The 18,286-nt window shown below is 42.3% G+C and overlaps 1 protein-coding gene across 6 annotated transcripts in view; it reads right to left on the reverse strand.

The window, feature by feature from the left end:
• The window catches only part of tjp1a (tight junction protein 1a), a 248,985-nt gene that overhangs the window by 16,525 nt on the left and 214,174 nt on the right, over positions 1-18,286 (reverse strand). For all 6 annotated transcript variants that reach the window (XM_059945847.1, XM_059945843.1, XM_059945841.1 and 3 more), the window contains 2 exons: positions 5,303-5,424; positions 173-614 (listed from right to left, as the gene is read on the reverse strand). In XM_059945847.1, coding sequence (XP_059801830.1) covers positions 173-614; positions 5,303-5,424 — 564 coding nt within the window. The remainder of the gene's footprint in view (positions 1-172; positions 615-5,302; positions 5,425-18,286) is intronic.

An 18,286-nucleotide genomic window follows, 5' to 3' on the forward strand; every position in this document is an offset into this window, starting at 1 on the left:
GAACACTGCTAATTATTTCTTTTCTAGTAACGTGGCTTAAGTCAAGTTGTTCCACAGTGGAGTTCACCTAATGGCCTGAGACTTTGATATGATAATTATAGCAAAACTCCTGATGTGCCCGATTTCAAACACTCAAGGGCACTCAGTCCTTCACATGAACAAAGCCACTTACCTCACAGGAACAGCTTTAGGGACAGCCTGATACTTGGCTCGGTGATCTGACGGTCTGGGGAATGTGTCAGTGCCACTATCGATGTCTGGAGGCTGTGGAGAGCTGTGTGCCTTCACCAACGTCTCAGGCTTGGGCTGAAGCTGAGGTTCACTTGGCAGGAGGTTGTGATCAAACTTTGGACTCTCAAATTTGCGCTCAAAAGGTCGTGCGGTACTTGTGTACGGTTTTGGGGCAAAGCGGTTGTACGGTGTGGCAGCTTGTTTTTGGGGTTGCTCTATTCCATTTATAGGCACTCTTTCCGACACAGGGAAGTTTTTCTGAAGATAATAATTCGAATGAACAGTTTCCTCTCGAGCAGTAGCCCTCAAAGCCTGGGGTTTGCTTTGAGGTATTTCTGGCTTCATTTGTAGGGCACTGGGTACATCCTGTGACATTGAGCTCACTGCAAAGGGCAAAGAAAAGAGCTTAGTTATCTAGTAAACTTGTGAAGAAAAATGATAATGCACAGGAAGACCATTTCAGTCAGGATTTCAATGATGCTGGGTGCAGTACACTCACAGCTGAAGCCCCCTTGTATTTCAATTATCAAACCATCACACCACCTTGGCGCTGTGGTGAGAGTAACCGACCACAACTATGAGCAGCCTTGTCCCAATTTCTCATTTCTATTGGTCACACGACTGACACGCAGTGAAAGGTATAATTAGTTTTAATCATACTTTTAATTGCAAAGAATTTGCTCAGGCAATCACAAATAAAAGTCAGGTATCAACAACTGGGACTGAGAGTGTCTCTGGAGGACTATATTTTGTAGGAGAGAGTTTAAATAAATTAGAAAGTGAAAAAGGGACATGGGATACCCAGCCCTGATGAAGGGTTTTGAGCTGAAATGTCAACTCTTTGTTCATTTCCATAGATGCTGCCTGTCCTTCTGAGTTCCTCCAGCATTTTGTGTGTGTTGCCATTTCATATTGCCAAGAAATACCCTTGGCAAGGAAGATTAAGGGGAATCCCAATACCAAGGTTTGCCTATCAGATGCAAGAGGGTAGCAAGGGAAAGAGTGGTTCTCCTAAGGGGATTGCCCCAGAGGGATAATTTATATGTGAAGCCAGCCAATGTGGGTAAGATTCCAAATGAATACATCTCATCTGTACTCACAAAGGAGAAAGATATGGAAGATAAACACAAGAGATTCTGCAGATGCTGGAAATCCAAAGCAATGCACACAAAATGCTGGAGGAACTTAGCAGGTCAGGCAGCATCTATAGAAGTGAATAAACAGTCGATGTGTCAATAAACAATAAATAGGAGACATCAGGGGTATGATTTTTTTTACACAGAGGGTTGTGGGTACCTGGAATATATGGGTCGGCACAACATCAAGGGCCCAAGGGCCTGTACTGTGCTGTAGTATTCTAGTGTCTAGTGTCCTCAGGTCTCAGCCTGAAACATTGACTGTTTCTTCATTTCTGAAGATATGGAAGATTGTGACTTTAGGGAAGTTTATTTAGATAAAAAGCAGCAGGCCAGTATGGAGAAGTGAAGGAATTAGATGTCATGGGACACATAAGGGTTGATAAATCCCTCCATGACCAGATGGGGTCTATCCCAAGTTGCTATGGAAAGCAAGGAAGGGGACCCTGATGAGATTTATTCAGACAGGAGAGGCAGATACTGGAATCTGGAGCAACAAATAAACTGCTGGAGGAACTTGATGGATCAGGCAGCATCTGCAGTTGACAATTCTTTATCCTCAATGCCCGCCCTCTGCGTATACATCCCCACCCCCAATGACACACAGATGCTGTACGACCCGCCAGCTTCCTCCAGAAGACATTTCTGCATCTTTGTTAACCACAGGTGAAGTTCCACACAACTGCAGAACAGCTCAATTTATTTCTTTAAGAAGGGCAACAGGAATAAGCCAAGTAACTGCAAGTCACTGAACCTAACATCAATGGAGGTAAATTACTGACAAAAACTCTTAAGGGATAGAACACAGAATTTAGAACATAGAATAGTACAGCACAGTACAGGCCCTTCGGCCCATAATGTTGTGTCAACTCTTAAACCCTAATCTCCCATATATCCCCCCACCTTAAATTCCTTCATATACCTGTCCAGTAGTCTCAATAGCATTTCTATACATTTCAAAAGGCAGAGGATGATCAAGTATAGTTTGCATGAACATATGGAGAAATCCAAGCTCACTCATGTTGTTTTTGTGGAACAAGCGAAGAATCTCATTCATGCTTGTGGGCCCTTGCTTCAGTGGAATGACTTTCACTGGCTGAAAGCCATTTCACTGGGTGATTCGGGACACCCAAGGGTCCCAGTAAATTAGTTTACATGTTTGTTCTTGTCTATGTATTTTAATATAAACTTTGTTGAATTAACACAAGAACTGAGATATTCATGGTGGGTTTGTAATTTCATTTGTCAAATTATAACCATATAACAATCACAGCACGGAAACAGGCCATCTCGGCCCTCCTAGTCCGTGCCGAACTCTTAATCTCACCTAGTCCCACCTCCCTGCACTCAGCCCATAACACTCCACTCCTTTCCTGTCCATATACCTATCCAATTTTACCTTAAATGACGCAACTGAACTGGCCTCTACTACTTCTACAGGAAGCTCATTCCACAATTAATTCTGCAGATTTGTGTTGTTTCACAGGCAGCAAATAAAAAGTGTCACACAGGTGAGGAACTGCTAGAAAATTCAGCAGTCTAATGAACAAGGAGGCAATTAAAAGAGAGAGAGGACTCTGAGCAAACACGAGGAAATCTGCAGATGCTGGAAATCCAAACAACAACACACACAAAATGCTGGTAGAACACAGCAGGCTAGGCAGCATCTATAGGGAGAAGCACTGTCGACGTTTCGGGCCGAGACCCTTCGTCAGGACTAACTGAAAGGAAAGATAGTAAGAGATTTGAAAGTAGTGGGGGGAGGGGGAAAATGCAAAATGATAGGAGAAGACCGGAGGGGGTGGGATGAAGCAAAGAGCGGGAAAGGTGATTGGCAAAAGTGATACAGAGCTGGAGAAGGGAAAGGATCATGGGACAGAAGGCCTCAGGAGAAAGAAAGGGTGGGGGGGGAGCACCAGAGGGAGATGCAAACAACTAAATATGTCAGGGATGGGGTAAGAAGGGGAGGAGGGGCATTAACGGAAGTTAGAGAAGTCAATGTTCATGCCATCAGGTTGGAGGCTACCCAGCCAGTGTATAAGGTGTTGTTCCTCCAACCTGAGCTTCGATTCATTTTGACAATAGAGGAGGCCATGGGTAGACATATCAGAATGGGAATGGGACGTGGAATTAAAATGTGTGGCCACTGGGAAATCCTGCTTTTTTCTGGTAGACCGAGCGTAGGTGTTCAGTGAAACGGTCTCCCAGTCTGTGTCAGGTCTCACCAATATATAAAAGGCCACACCGGGAGCCCCAGACGCAGTATATCACACCAGCCGACTCACAGGTGAAGTGTCGCTTCATCTGGAAGGACTGTCTGGGGCCCTGAATGGTGGTGAGGGAGGAAGTGTAAGGGCAGGTGTAGCACTTGTTCCGTTTACAAGGATAAGTGCCAGGAGGGAGATCGGTGGGAAGGGATGGGGGGGGACAAGTGGACAAGGGAGTCGCGTAGGGAGCGATCCCTGTGAAAAGCAGAAAGAGGGGAGGAGGGAAAAATGTGTTTGGTAGTGGGTTCCCATTGGAGGTGGCGGAAGTTACGGAGAATTATATGTTGGACCTGGAGGCTGGTGGGGTGGTAGGTAAGGACAAGGGGAACCCTATCCCAAGTGGGGTGGCCGGTGGATGGGGTGAGGGCAGATGTGCGGGAAATGGGAGAGATGCGTTTGAGAGCAGAGTTGATGGTGGACGAAGGGAAGCCCCTTTGTTTAAAAAAGGAAGACATCTCCTTCGTCCTGGAATGAAAAGCCTCATCCTGAGAGCAGATGCGGTGGAGACAGAGGAATTGTGAGAAGGGGATAGCCTTTTTGCAAGAGACAAGGTGGGAAGAGGAATAGTCCAGGTAGCTGTGAGAGTCTGTAGGCTTATTGTAGATATCAGTAGATAGGCCGTCTCCAGAGATGGAGATAGAAGGATCAAGAAAGGGGAGGGAGGTGTCGGAAATGGACCAGGTAAATTTGAGGGCAGTGTGAAAGTTGGAAGCAAAGTTAATGAAGTCAACGAGCTCAGCATGCGTGCAGGAGGCAGTGCCAATGCAGTCGTCGATGTAGCGAAGGAAAAGAGGGGGATGAATACGGGTATAGCCTTGGAACATGGACTTGGTTTTGATAACACTTTTAATTGTGACCTTGAGAGACAGAGAGAGAGTATGGCGCCAGCTGAGACATGAGCTGGGAAGTCACCGTGGTAACAGCTCAGAGCAGTTGAGCTAACAGACGGCTGGAATTTCGAATGGATTATAAAAAGTGGAGGCTTTTGGTCTGATAACGGCAGAGGAGACGTGACACGGGAGAATGGTGGAAGCAACCTGAGGAACCACTGCTGGAGTTTAAGACCACCATGAGGGTGGAGGGCACGGACCGATTAATTTTGACCTGTGATTACCAGTGTGCTGGTGGTTAACCCGTGCCGTGGGTTAGTAGACCATTCCCTAGAAGGGGCTCTGTCCATCTGTGTCTGTGTGGAGTTCACACGAAGTGACTCTAAAGACTTCAGAAGCAAGAACAACTAAAGCTGCCAACGTAAACATCAACTCAATTACATCTCTTTCTCTCCATCAATTCAACTCGACGCAACACAAAGTGAACTGAACTGCTTAAACTTACCTGACACCATAAGCCTGATATCTACCTCCGGGACTATTATCTTTGTACCCACACACACTAATTTACAGATACACATATATATAAAAAATAGTTTATAACCTGTATCGTATTATCCGGTTTTAATAATATTAATTTGTAGTAGTAATAAATATAGTCTTAATTTGTAGTAAACCAGGCTCCAGGTGTGTTCCATTTCTGCTGGTCCTTTTCAATTTGTCATGGGATTTGTGACAAAAGGCATTCAATGTTATATAAACAGCTATTTCTTGTGTTGGTATCAAGCACCAACCCAACACATTCAAAAATGTGGAGAGCTACAGCTACAACTCTTACCTTCAGATGGAGAAACCTTGGGATGCACTGAAGAGTTCAAACTCTGCTGAGGAGGTCCATAACGTGACTGAAGGCCAGTGCTGCTAGGTTTGACCACATGATCAAAGTCTGCTGTTGTACTCCTATAAATAACAATACTTCTGTTAGAAATATACACACGTATAAATCTACTTCAGAAATAAAATAGTGCATACATGTCAGCAAAGTGGTATAGTTCATCCAATGTGCAACTGAACATCACCATGAACCCAACAAAAACAATCATGGTTCAACATAAAATGCACTCAATGAGGCAGGTGAAACAGCATTAGCACTGATTAAAGGTAATGCAATAATTTTAAATTTCCCAGCACAATGCACGATCGTGCCCATTACATTACACAACCTGACTTGAGATATCTCAGCACATTTAAAGCATTGTTGCTTGGGCCATTTAGAAAAAATGTTTTTCAAATGGCTATTGTCAATGAAGTGTCTTTTGGCAAAAACAAAAATGAGCTGAATCAGACTGAATTGGTTATATGAACACACAGGATAAAGAAACTTCACAATTCCTTTGTCCTTTACCCTTCAAACAGGACCAAGCAAAAGTTCAATTCACACAAACCAAGCAACCAATATTACTGGTGAATCTCACAACCTCAGACTCCCTTCAAGCTTTCACTTGTATACAAGCCAAAAACAGCGTACAAAAGTTCGAATAAAGAGGGAAGAAGAATAAACAGGACATTCATTGTTTTGACAACATTAAAACCAACATTTACTGCAATATTTTGATAATTCAAAGTCAACATTACAGTTCAAATTATGAAATTAACAATCTTTTACTAGTGAATCTGGGTCAGAATACAGCCATGAGTGAAAGACCATAAGATATAGAAGCAGGAGTAGGTCATTCAGCCCATTGAGTCTGCTCCGCTATTCAATCATGGGCTGATCCAATTCTTCCAGTCATTCCCACTCCCCTGCTTTCACCCCATACCCTTTGATGCCCCGGCTAATCAAGAACCTATCTATCTTTGCCTTAAATGGACCCAATGACTTAGCCTCCACAGCTGCTCATGACAACAAAGTCCATGTATTTACCACCCTATGACTAAAGTAATTTCTCCGCATCTCTGTTCTAAACGGACGTCCTTCAATCCTGAAGTTGTGCCCTCTTGTTCTGGACTCCCCTACCATAGGAAATAACTTTGCCATATCTAATCTGTTCAGGTCTTTTAACATTTAGAATGTTTCTATGAGAAGCCCCCTCATTCTCCTGAACACCAGGGAATACAGCCCAAGAGCTGCCAGATGTTCCTCCTACAGTAACCCTTTCATTCCTGGAATCATTCTTGTGGATCTTCTCTGAAACCTCCCCAGTGTCAGTATATCCTTTCTAAAATAAGAAGCTCAAAACTGCACACAATACACACGAGGTCTCATGAGCGCCTTACAGAGCCTCAACATCAGATCCCTGCTCCTATATTCTATACTACTAGAAATGAATGCCAATATTGCATTTGCCTTCTTCACCACCAACTCAAACTGGAGGTGAACCTTTAGGGTATCTTGCACAAGGACTCCCATGCCCCTTTGCATCTCTGCATTTTGAATTCTCTGCCCAACTAAATAATAGTCCGCCCATTTATTTCTTTCACCTAAGTGCATGACCATACACTTTTCAACATTGTATTTCATTTGCCACTTCTTTGCCCATTCCTCTAAACAATCTAAGACTCAATGTTTCCTCAACACTCCCTGCTTCTCCACCTATCTTTGTATTATCAGCAAATTTAGCCACAAATCCATTAATCCCATAGTCCAAATCATTGACATGCTTCGTAAAAAGCAGCAGTCCCAACACTGACCTCCACTGGTAACAGGCAGCCAGCCTAAATAGGATCCCTTTATTGCCACTTCCTGTTTACTGCGGATCAGCCAATGCTCCACCCACGCTAGTAACTCCCCTGTAACTCCATGGGTTCTTATCTTACTTGGTAGCCTCATGTGCAGCACCTTGTCAAAGGCCTTCTGAAAATCCAAGTACACCATACCTACTGCATCTCTTTTGTCTACCCTGCTGGTAATTTCCTCAAAAAACTGCAGCAGGTTAGTCAGTCAGGCAGGATGTTTCTTTCAGGAAACCATGCTGGCTTTGGACTATCTTGGCATGTGCCTCCAGGTACAGGTGTCTCTGCCCGCTCCACCTTTACAAAGGTAGAGGGTTCCTGTGAAACCTTTCTTAAGCCGAAATGGTGTAAAGCAAAGACCTATTAATTTATATAGGAAAAATTCTCGCAAAAGCAAAAATCCTGTTTGTAATGTGAAAACAGATTAATGTAGGTCATTTGTAAAAGTGAAGTGGTGTAAAGCGAACATTTGTAAAGCGGGAGACACCTGTACTCCATAATCTCATCCCTAATAATCAATACCATCAACTTCCCAAACACTTATGTCAGGCCAGCAGGTCTATAGTTTCCTTTCTGCTGCTACCCACCCTTCTTAAATAGTGAAGTAACATTTGCAATTTTCCAGTCATCCAGTACAATGCCAGAATCTATCGATTCTTGAAATATTGTTAATGCCTCCGCAGTTTCTCCAGCTACTTCCTTCAGAACTTGAGGGTGCATTCCATCAGGTCCAGGAGATTTATTCACTCTCAGACCATTAAGTTTCCTGAGCACCTTCTCAGTCATAATTTTCACGGTACATCCTTCAGTTCTTGAGTTTTGCATTAGTCTTCCACTGTGAAGACTGATGCAAAATACTCATTCAGTTTCTCTGCCATCTCTGTGCCTCTCATTACAATATCTCCAATGTCATTTTCTATTGGTCCTATATCTACCCTCAACTCTCTTTTACCCTTTATATACTTCAAAAAGCTTTTAGTATCTTCTTTGATATTAGTAACCAGCTTCCTTTCATAGTTCATCTTCTCCTTCCTAATGACCTTCTTAGTTTCCTTCTAACAACACACACAAAATGCTGGTGGAACACAGCAGGCCAGGCAGCATCTATAAGGAGGAGCACTGTCAACATTTCGGGTCGAGACCCTTCATCAGGACTCCTTCCTTCTGCAAGGTTTTAAAAGCTCCCCAATCTATCTTCCCACTCGCTTTGGCTTCCTCTTCTGCTTTTACATTGTCTCTGACTTCACTTGTCAGCCACCGTAATGTCCTTCTTCCATTCAAAAATTTCTTCTTATTTAGAATATATCTGTTTTGTGCTTCCCTCATTTTTCACAGAAACTCCACCACATTTCAACCTGAGGGAAAATATACTGTCTGTCTACTTTGTGCCTCTCATAATCTTATAAACCTCTCTCAGCTCCCCCTTCAGTATCTGCTACTAGAGAAAACAACACAAGTTCATCTACTAGTCCTGACGACTAGTCAACATTAGTCCTGATGAAGGGTCTCGGCCTGAAACGCTGACCACTCCTTTCAACTGATGCTGCCCGACCTGCTGAGTTCATCCAGCCTTTTTGTACGTCTTGACAAGTTCATCCAACCTTCTCCATGAGTTTCCTCCAGTTTTTTCCCAATGACATGAAATTTGGATGTTATTTGCCACTGTAAATTACCCCAGTCATGTAGCTGAGCAGTAGAATCTAGTGGGTGTTGATGGTTGGTAAGGATTCAGTGGGCTGGGAGAACCTGTCTGCCTCCTGTATGACCATGACTCTTGTTCTATCACTGGTATATTAGAGCTCCTTCTCCTCAGTGCATTTAATATCTCATACCTGTATCTCATACAAGGATCACCACTTACCGAGCCCACACAAGCCATGAAGCTACTAAATATTGGTGTGCTATTCATTGCCGCAGAAATAAATACATTCTGTTGGAATAAAACCCATAACAGAGCCATGCTCTCTTCTTACTGCTGCCATCTATCAGGAAGGAGGTACAGGAGCCTCAGGACTCACACCACCAGGTTCAGGACCAATTATTACCCCTCACCCATCATGCTCTTGAACCAGTGGGAATAACTTCACTGACTCCATCATCAAATAGTCACCACAACCTATGGACTCATCTTCAAGAACTCTTTATATCATGTTTTTGATATTTATTGCTTATTTTTTCCCTTCTCTTTCTTTTTGTATTTGCAGTTTGTTTTATTGCAACTTGACTGTTGTACATCTTGTTGAGTGCAGGCTTCCATTCATTCTGTTATATATCTTGTATTTACTGTGACTGCCAACAGGAAAACGAGTCTCAGGGTTGTATATGGTGACATATATGTACTTTGAAGATGAAGCATCTGTGTAGAACTGTGGTGTGATTTCTTTGAGTACTGGTCTACGAATTCCAATCACAAACAATAGAAAATCTGCAGATGCTAGAAATCTGAGCAACACACACAAAATACTAGAGGAACTCAACAGGTCAAGCAGCATCTATGGAAAAAAGTACAGTCGACGTTTTGGGCTGAAACCCTTTGGCAGGGCTGGAGAAAAAGAGCTAAGGAGTATATTTAAAAGGTGGGAGGAAGGGAGAGAGAACCACCAGGTGAAATCAATTGATTTCTCAAACCTGGTGGTTCTCTCTCCCCAATGAAAAGATGTGCTGACATTGGAGAAGGTTCAGAGGTGGTTCATGAGAATGATTCTAAGAATGAAAGGGTTTATCATATAAACAGCAATTGAAGTCTCTGGGCCTGTACTTGTTCGAATTTAGAGGAATGGTGGTTGGGGGCGGGGGATTTCATTGAAATGTATTGAATGTTGAAAGGCCTAGATAGAGTGGATGTGAAGAGAGTGTTTCCTTTGGTGACGGCATCTAGAACCAAAGGGCACAGTCTCAAAATAGAGAGATGTCCATTCAGAACAGAGATTAAGAGGAAATTATTTAGCCAGAGGGTGGTATACCTCTGGAATTAATTGCCACAAGTGTCTGTGGAGGCCAGGTCACTGGGTGTATTTAAGATGAAGATTGATAAATTCCTGATTAGTCAGGGCATGAAAGGTTACGGGGAGAAGGCAGGAGAATGGTATAGAGGAAAGTGGATTTGCCATGATGAAATGGTGTTGCAGACTCAGTGCTAAATGGCCTAATTCTGCTCCTGTCTTATGGTCCTTTGTGAAGATGTGGATGCTTCGATGTGTAATTCCTACTGTTGAGTAGTTAGTCAAGTCTAAACTGTCACCCACAGAAAATCTAGATATTTGACAGGTATTTTAGAAGTTTTTGATTTTAAATCTACTCCTTTTGAGATCTGGTGATTGTTGGGAAGTTCACCCCTTATTTTCTAACCCTAAATGCCATTGAGGTGATGGTGCCCCAATCTCTGACCACTGTTGGTTCTTAGAATGAACTTGATCCTATGGTGCTGCTGGGAAGCAAGTAAGACGATCAGACCATCAGACGTAGAAGCAGAATTTGGCCATTCATCCAATTCAGTCTGCTTTGACATTTGATCATGGCTAATTTTTCTTCTCAATCCCATTTTCCTGCCTTTACATTTAATGGTCAGTGAACAGCCAGAAGTTGTGATCCATGTAGGTACCAATGACATGGGCAGGACAAGTGACAAGGTTCTGCACAGGGAGTTCAGGGAGATGGGTATTAAGCCAGTATGTCCAGGGTTGTGATCTCAGGATTGACATGCATGTGCTAGTGAGGCCAGAACTAGGAAGGATTATATACTTTAATATGTGGCTAAGGAGTTGGCATAGGAGGGAGGGCATAAGATTTTTGGATCAGAGGGCTCACTTCCAGGGAAGGTGAGACCTGTTCAGAAGGGACGGTTTGCATCTGAACTGGAAGGCAACTAATAGCAGGAAGGTTTGTTCATACTGCATAGTGGGATTTAAACTAGAGTTGCAGTGGGAGTGCCAGAACAGTGAGTGGACAGGTTGTGGAGGTAGATCTTGGTCAAACCTCAAAATTAGGAATCAAAGGGTAGAGCATGGTGCAGTTAGTGTCCTGACCTGCGTATATTTCAAAGCAAGAAGTATCATAGGAAAGGCGGATGGTGCTGAAGATGAGGTAGCTGGTTTACAAAGAGAGGCAATGTGTAGTGAGGAAAGGCTGTTGATGGGGCAAAATTGCAGTCAACAGGATGAGTTGCAATGTAAAAGGCTGAAAAAAAAAATCAAAAAGGGTGAAAACAGGACCGAAGATGTTATATTTGAATGTGTACAGTAGTAAGGATGTGGTCTACAAATTACAAAGGGAGACAGAATATGCATGCCAACAGAGCAATGCTACAATAGTCATGGGGGATTTCAATATACAGGTACAGTCAGCCCTCCTTATCTGCAGGGGATTGGTTCCAGGACCCCCCGCGGATACCAAAAAACACGGATGCTCAACCCCGGACTTATTTAACCAGTATCAGTGCAGTGGACGTTAGGACCTAGCGCAGCTCTGAATCCGCAGTGTTTCTGTTCACAAAAATAATCACGATTGAAAATAAAGTGGAAGTAATAAAGCGATCGGAAAGAGGTGAAACGCCATCAGTCATTGGAAAAGCATGGATATTTATCAAATAGTCTTACCCTAGAAAGGGGCACGAGACAGGGTTGTACATGGTCACCACTACTCTTCGTGCTATATCTGGAACCATTAGCTCAATACATCAGACAAAATGAAGATAACAGGGGAATTACTATTAAAGGCACAGAGCATAAATTGGCTTGTTATGCGGATGACATTTTGATCTATCTAGGGCAACCAACATACTCTTTACCTAATTTGATGCAATCCTTTGAACAATATGGTCAATTATCACAATACAAGATCAAAATAGATAAAACCCAATTACTTTCATATTACTATAGCCCTCCAAGAGAAATTGAAAGTCAATATCCCTGGGCATGGCACACACAATCTTTCAAATATTTGGGCATCATTGTGCCAAAGGATTTGGCAAAATTATCAGCCTCTATATAAAAAAATTAAGGAAGATGTGGCAAGATGGGGCCTGATTCTTTATTTTCAGTCTCAGTTCAAGGATTGAGTCTATTAAAATGAATATACTGCCCAGACTGTTATATCTCTTTCAGACCCTACCAATAGAGATTAAACAAAATCAATTCAATGAATGGAACAAGATGCTATCAAGGTATATTTGGCAGGGTAAAAGGCCTAGAGTTCTTCTCAAAACTTTGCAATTAGCAAAGGAAAAGGGGGGATGGGGCTTGCCTTCTCTTAGAGATTATTATTTTGCAGCACAATTGAGAGCTGTGATATGTTGGTGCAACCCATCATATGACGCTCAATGGAAAAACATTGAGGAGCGGGTACTTCCCATCCCAATACAAGCAATTTTGGCTGATAACAACCTGCAAAGGTACATAAATACTATTGATAACCCATGGGTGAAATTGACTCTTAAAATATGGAAAACTACTATAAAAGAATATAATCTAGAGGGAGATATTGCAATTCTTAAATGACAATAGACAATAGGTGCAGAAGTAGACCATTCGGCCCCTCGAGTCTGCACCGCCATTCTGAGATCATGGCTGATCATTCACTATCAATACCCAGTCCCTGCCTTGTCCCCATATCCCTTGATTCCCCTATCCATCAGATATCTATCCAGCTCCTTCTTGAAAGCATCCAGAGAATTGGCCTCCACCGTCTTCCGAGGCAGTGCATTCCACACCTCCACAACTCTCTGGGAGAAGAAGCTCTTCCTCAACTCTGTTTTAAATAACTGACCTCTTATTCTCAATCCATGCCCTCTGGTACTGGACTCTCCCAACATCTGGAACATATTTCCTGCCTCAATCCTATCAAATCCTTTAATTATCTTAAACGTTTCAATCAGATCCCCTCTCAATCTCCTCAATTCCAGCGTGTACAAGCCCAATCTCTCCAATCTCTCTGCGTAAGACAGCCCTGCCATCCCAGGAATCAACCTAGTGAATCTACGCTGCACTTCCTCAATTGCCAGAATGTCCTTCCTTAAACCTGGAGACCAAAACTGTACACAATATTCCAGGTGTGGTCTCACCAGGGCCCTGTACAAATGCGAAAGGACATCCTTGCTCTTGTATTCAATTCCCCTTGTAACAAAGGCCAACATTCCATTTGCCCTCTTCACTGCCTGTTGCACTTGCTCATTCACCTTCATTGACTGGTGAACTAGGACTCCTAGGTCTCTTTGCATTTCTCCCTTACCTAACTCTACACCGTTCAGACAATACTCTGCCCTCTTGTTCCTGCTTCCAAAGTGGGTAACTTCACATTTATTCACATTGAATGACATCTGCCAAGTATCTGCCCACTCACTCAGCCTATCCAAGTCTCCCTGTATTCTCCTAACGTCCTCTTCGCATGTCACACTGCCACCCAGTTTAGTATCGTCAGCAAACTTGCTGATATAGTTTTCAATGCCCTCATCTAAATCATTGACATAAATCGTAAAGAGCCAATACAGAGCCCTGTGGTACCCCACTAGTCACCTCCAGCCAGTCTGAGAAACACCCATTCACTGCTACCCTTTGCTTTCTATCTGCCAACCAGTTTTCTATCTATGTTGAAACCCTGCCCCCAATGCCATGAGCTCTGATTTTACTCACCAATCTCCTATGTGGCACCTTATCGAATGCCTTCTGAAAATCTAGGTACACAACATCCACTGGCTTACCCTCGTCTAACATCCTTGTTACACCCTCAAAAAACTCCAACAGATTAGTCAAGCATGATTTGCCCTTGGTAAATCCATGCTGGCTCGGCCTAATCCTATTTCTGCCATCAAGATGTGCCACTATTTCGTCCTTAATAATGGACTCAAGCATCTTCCCCATGACTGACGTTAGGCTAACAGGGCGATAGTTCTCCATTTTCTCCTTCCCTCCCTTCTTGAAAAGTGGGATAACATTAGCCACTCTCCAATCTTCAGGAACTGATCCTGAATCTAAGGAACATTGGAAAATGATTACCAATGCATCCGCAATTTCCTGGGCCACCTCTTTTAGAACCCTCGGATGCAGACCATCTGGACCCGGGGATTTATTAGCCTTCAGTCCTACCAGTCTACTCATCACAGTTTCTTTCCTAATGTCAATCTGTCTCAATTCCTCTGATATCTTATGACCCTGGCCCATCCATACATCTGGGAGATTGCTTGTGTCCTCCCTGGTGAAGACAGATCTAAAGTACGCATTAAATTCTGTTGCCATTTCCCTGTTTCCCATAACAATTTCTCTCAATTCATTCTTCAAGGGGCCAACATTGTTCTTAACTATCTTCTTTCTCTTCACATAGCTAAAAAAGCTTTTGCTATCCCCTTTTATATTCCTGGCTAGACTGAGCTCATACCTGATTTTTTCTCTCCGTATTGCTTTTTTAGTTAAGATCTGCTGTTCCTTAAAACTTTCCCAATCATCTGTATTCCAGGTGTGCATATGACTCTGATTTTACATCAAATAAATTGGATGCTAGATTTAAGGACTGGACAGCTAAAGGAATAACAGTACTTTGCAACATAATGAAAGAAGGAACACAGTTCAGTTTTGAAATGCTTAAAGAGAAACACTTATTAGAAAAACAAGACTTTTATCGGTATTTACATAAGGTATGTTAATAAGACGCTTAAAAATGTAACCAAGGCAAATACATGCTTGATAGAGCTCTTTAGAAAAGCATATAATTCAGATAATGGTAGTAGAATCATTTCAAGCATGTATAAGGGGTTGTCAAATCTTAAAACACATTTGATTTCATACATTAAAACAATATGAACACGACGCTAGAAGAACTCAGCAGGTCAGGCAGCATCTGTGAGAAAAGAGTAGCCAACGTTTCAGGCCGAGACCCTTCATCAGGAATGGGGGGGAAGAGAGGGCCGAAGCCCAGTAATAGAGATAGGGGAGGGGGAAGGGCTAGAGGCGCCAGCTGGAGAACCAATCAGAGGAAGGATAAGGGGGAGGAGATAAGCATGAAAGAACTGTAGAGATAAAGGAGCAGAAAGTTGAAAGGGGAGAGGGGCAGAGAGGGACCTAGGATGGGAGGAGGGGGAGGGAATTACCGGAAATTGGAGAATTCAATGTTCATACCACCAGGCTGGAGGCTACCCAGACGGTAGATGAGGTGTTGCTCCTCCAACCTGAGTTTGGCCTCATCATGGCAGTAGAGGAGGACATGTATGGACATATCTAGATGGGAATGAGAGGCAGAGTTGAAGTGGGTGGCGACCGGGATGTCCTGTCTATTGTGACGGACGGAGCAGAGGTGCCTGACGAAGCGGTCCCCCAATCTGCGTCAGGTCTCACCGATGCAGAGGAGGCCGTACCAGGAGCACCGGATGCAATAGACAACATTAAAACAAAATGGGAGAAGGAAGGAGGGAGAATTATATCTGAGGAAGAATGGACAACAATAAGGAGATATCAATGGAAGTGTACCAATTCACAGAAATGGAGGGAGTTTGGATGGAAAAACTTGATAAGATATTTTATTACACCCTGTCAGAAATCCCATTATGATAGTAACCCCCCCTGTTTGCTGGAGAAATTGTGGAAATAAAAAAAAAATAAAATTATCATATTTTTGGGACTGCCCTGTTATCAAAAACTATTGGAGGGGGATACACAATGCCCTACAAGACATCTTTAAATGTGAAATACCCTTGGAGAGTAAGACTGTATTTTTTGGATATATACCTCAAGAATGGTTGAAAAGAGATAAATATTTAATGAATATACTGTTGGTGGCTGGTAAAAAGACTCTTACTAGGAAATGGTTATCACAGGAGAGCCCAACTTTAAATACATGGATGGAAATTACAATGGACATTTACAAAATGGAGAAGATAACAGCATCTGTTAATCATAAGCTGGAACAATTTGATTCATACTGGGAAAAATGGTTTAACTACATAATGCCTCATAAGCCTGACTTTACTCTCACAAATCAATGAATCTGTTGTAAAAAAAAGATCACTCCCTACTTGTACATAGTTCTTTCGTTTTGCTTGTTTTTTCTTTCCACTCTTTTCTATAAGTGCATACCCCAGATAAATACTTTGTGGAGATTTTGTGATATATATGATTATATGATATATATGTACAATGTCTGAAATACATCTTATGGAAATGTTTGTTTGATGGACTTCAATAAAAAATACATTACAAAAAAAAAAGGAAAAGCAGTCAACGATCGGAACAATTTTAATGGAGCATGTGAAAAGCCCTGCCCCGATGAAAGCTACAATTATTACTAAGCAATACAGAGGTTTAATTATTGAAATACATATGTTTCTTAAGTGTTTTCTATGCATAGAAAGGTAAAACATATACTATATACTAAGACAAACGCTTTACTAACTGAGGCTACATAATACCAGATATACTTGTTTTGACTTCAAATCTGACTTAAAGACGGACTCAGGAACGGAACTCGTTCATAACCCGGGGGCTGCCTGTACTTTTAAATCATCTCTAGATTACTCATAATACCTAATACAATGTAAATGCTATGTAAATAGTTGTTATACTGTATTGTTTAGAGAAAAATGACAAGAAAAAAATAGTCTGTACATGCTCAAACGAGTGCTGGAGAGAGAACTTATGGGTTTTCCTGATCCGCGGCTGGTTGAATTCACGCATGCGGACCCCGCGGATAAGGAGGGCCAACTGTCCATTGGGGAAAATCAGCTTGACGGTGATTCCAGGAGAGGGAATTTCTAGAATGCCCACAAGATGGCTTTTTAGAACAGCTTGTGCTTGAGCCCATTCAGTGATCAGCTATGCTGGATTAGGTGTTGTGCAATGAACCGGAATTGATTACAGAGCTTAAGGTAAAATAACACTTAGGGGCAAGTGATCATAATATGATAGAATTCACCCTGAAATTTGAGGAGAAGCTAAAGTCAGATGTATCAGTATTACAATGGAGTAAAGGGAGTTACAGAAACACAAGAGAGGAGTTGACCAGAACTGATTGGAAAAGAACACTGGCAGGGATGATGGCAGAGCAGCAATGGCTGGAATTTCTGGAAGCAATTTGGAAGGCACAGTAAAAAAAAAAGATGGCTAACATGAGAAGTCAAAGCCAACATAAAAGTCAAAAAGAGCAAAACATTAGTGGGAAGTTATAGGATTGGGAAGCTCTTAAAAACCAACAGAGGGCAACTAAAAAAGTCATTACGGTAAAGATGGAATCCAAAAGTAAACCAGCCAATAATATTAATGAGGATACCAAAAGTTTCTTCAGATACATAAAGAGTTTAAAAGAGAGGTGAAAGTGGGTCTCAGATTGCTGGAAAATGATGCTGGAGAGGTAGTAATGGGGGACAAAGAAAGGGCGGACAAACTGAAGAAATGTTTTGTATTAATCTTCACTGTTGAAGACACTAACAATATGGTGGACATTCCAGTTGTCAGGAATTATGAAATGTGCGAATTTACCACTACTAGAAAAGGTTCTTTGGAAACTGAAAGGTCTGAAGGTAGATAAGTCACCTGGACCAGATGATGTATACCCCAAGGTTCTGAAAGAGGTGACTGAAGAGGTATTAGTGAGGATCTTTCACGAATCACTGGATTCTGGAATGATTTGAGAAGATTGGAAAATTGCAAATGTCATTCCACCCTTCAAGAAGGGAAAGAGACAGAAGAAAGAAAACTTTAGGCTAGTTAGTCTGACCTCAGTGGTTGGGAAGATGTTGGAGTCAATTATTAAGGATGGGGTCTCAGGGTACATCAAGGCACATGATAAAACAGGCTGTAGCCTGCATGGTTTCAAGGAAAAATCTTGTCTGACAAATTTATTAGAATTCTTTGAAGACATAACAAGCAGGATAGACAAAGGAGAATTGGCTGATGTATATTTGGATTTTCAGAAGGTCTTTGACATGGTGCCACACATAAAGCTGCTTAACAAGCTACGACCCCATGGTATTACAGGAAAGATACTAGATCATTAGCTGATTGGCAGAAGACAAGAAATGGGAATAAAAGGAGCCTTTTCTGGTTGGCTGCCGGTGACTAGTGGTGTTCCACAGGGGTCTATGTTGGGAACGATACTTCTTACATTATAT

The sequence above is a fragment of the Hypanus sabinus genome, chromosome 21 (assembly GCF_030144855.1).
Source record: "Hypanus sabinus isolate sHypSab1 chromosome 21, sHypSab1.hap1, whole genome shotgun sequence".
Classification (NCBI taxonomy): Eukaryota; Metazoa; Chordata; class Chondrichthyes; order Myliobatiformes; family Dasyatidae; genus Hypanus; species Hypanus sabinus.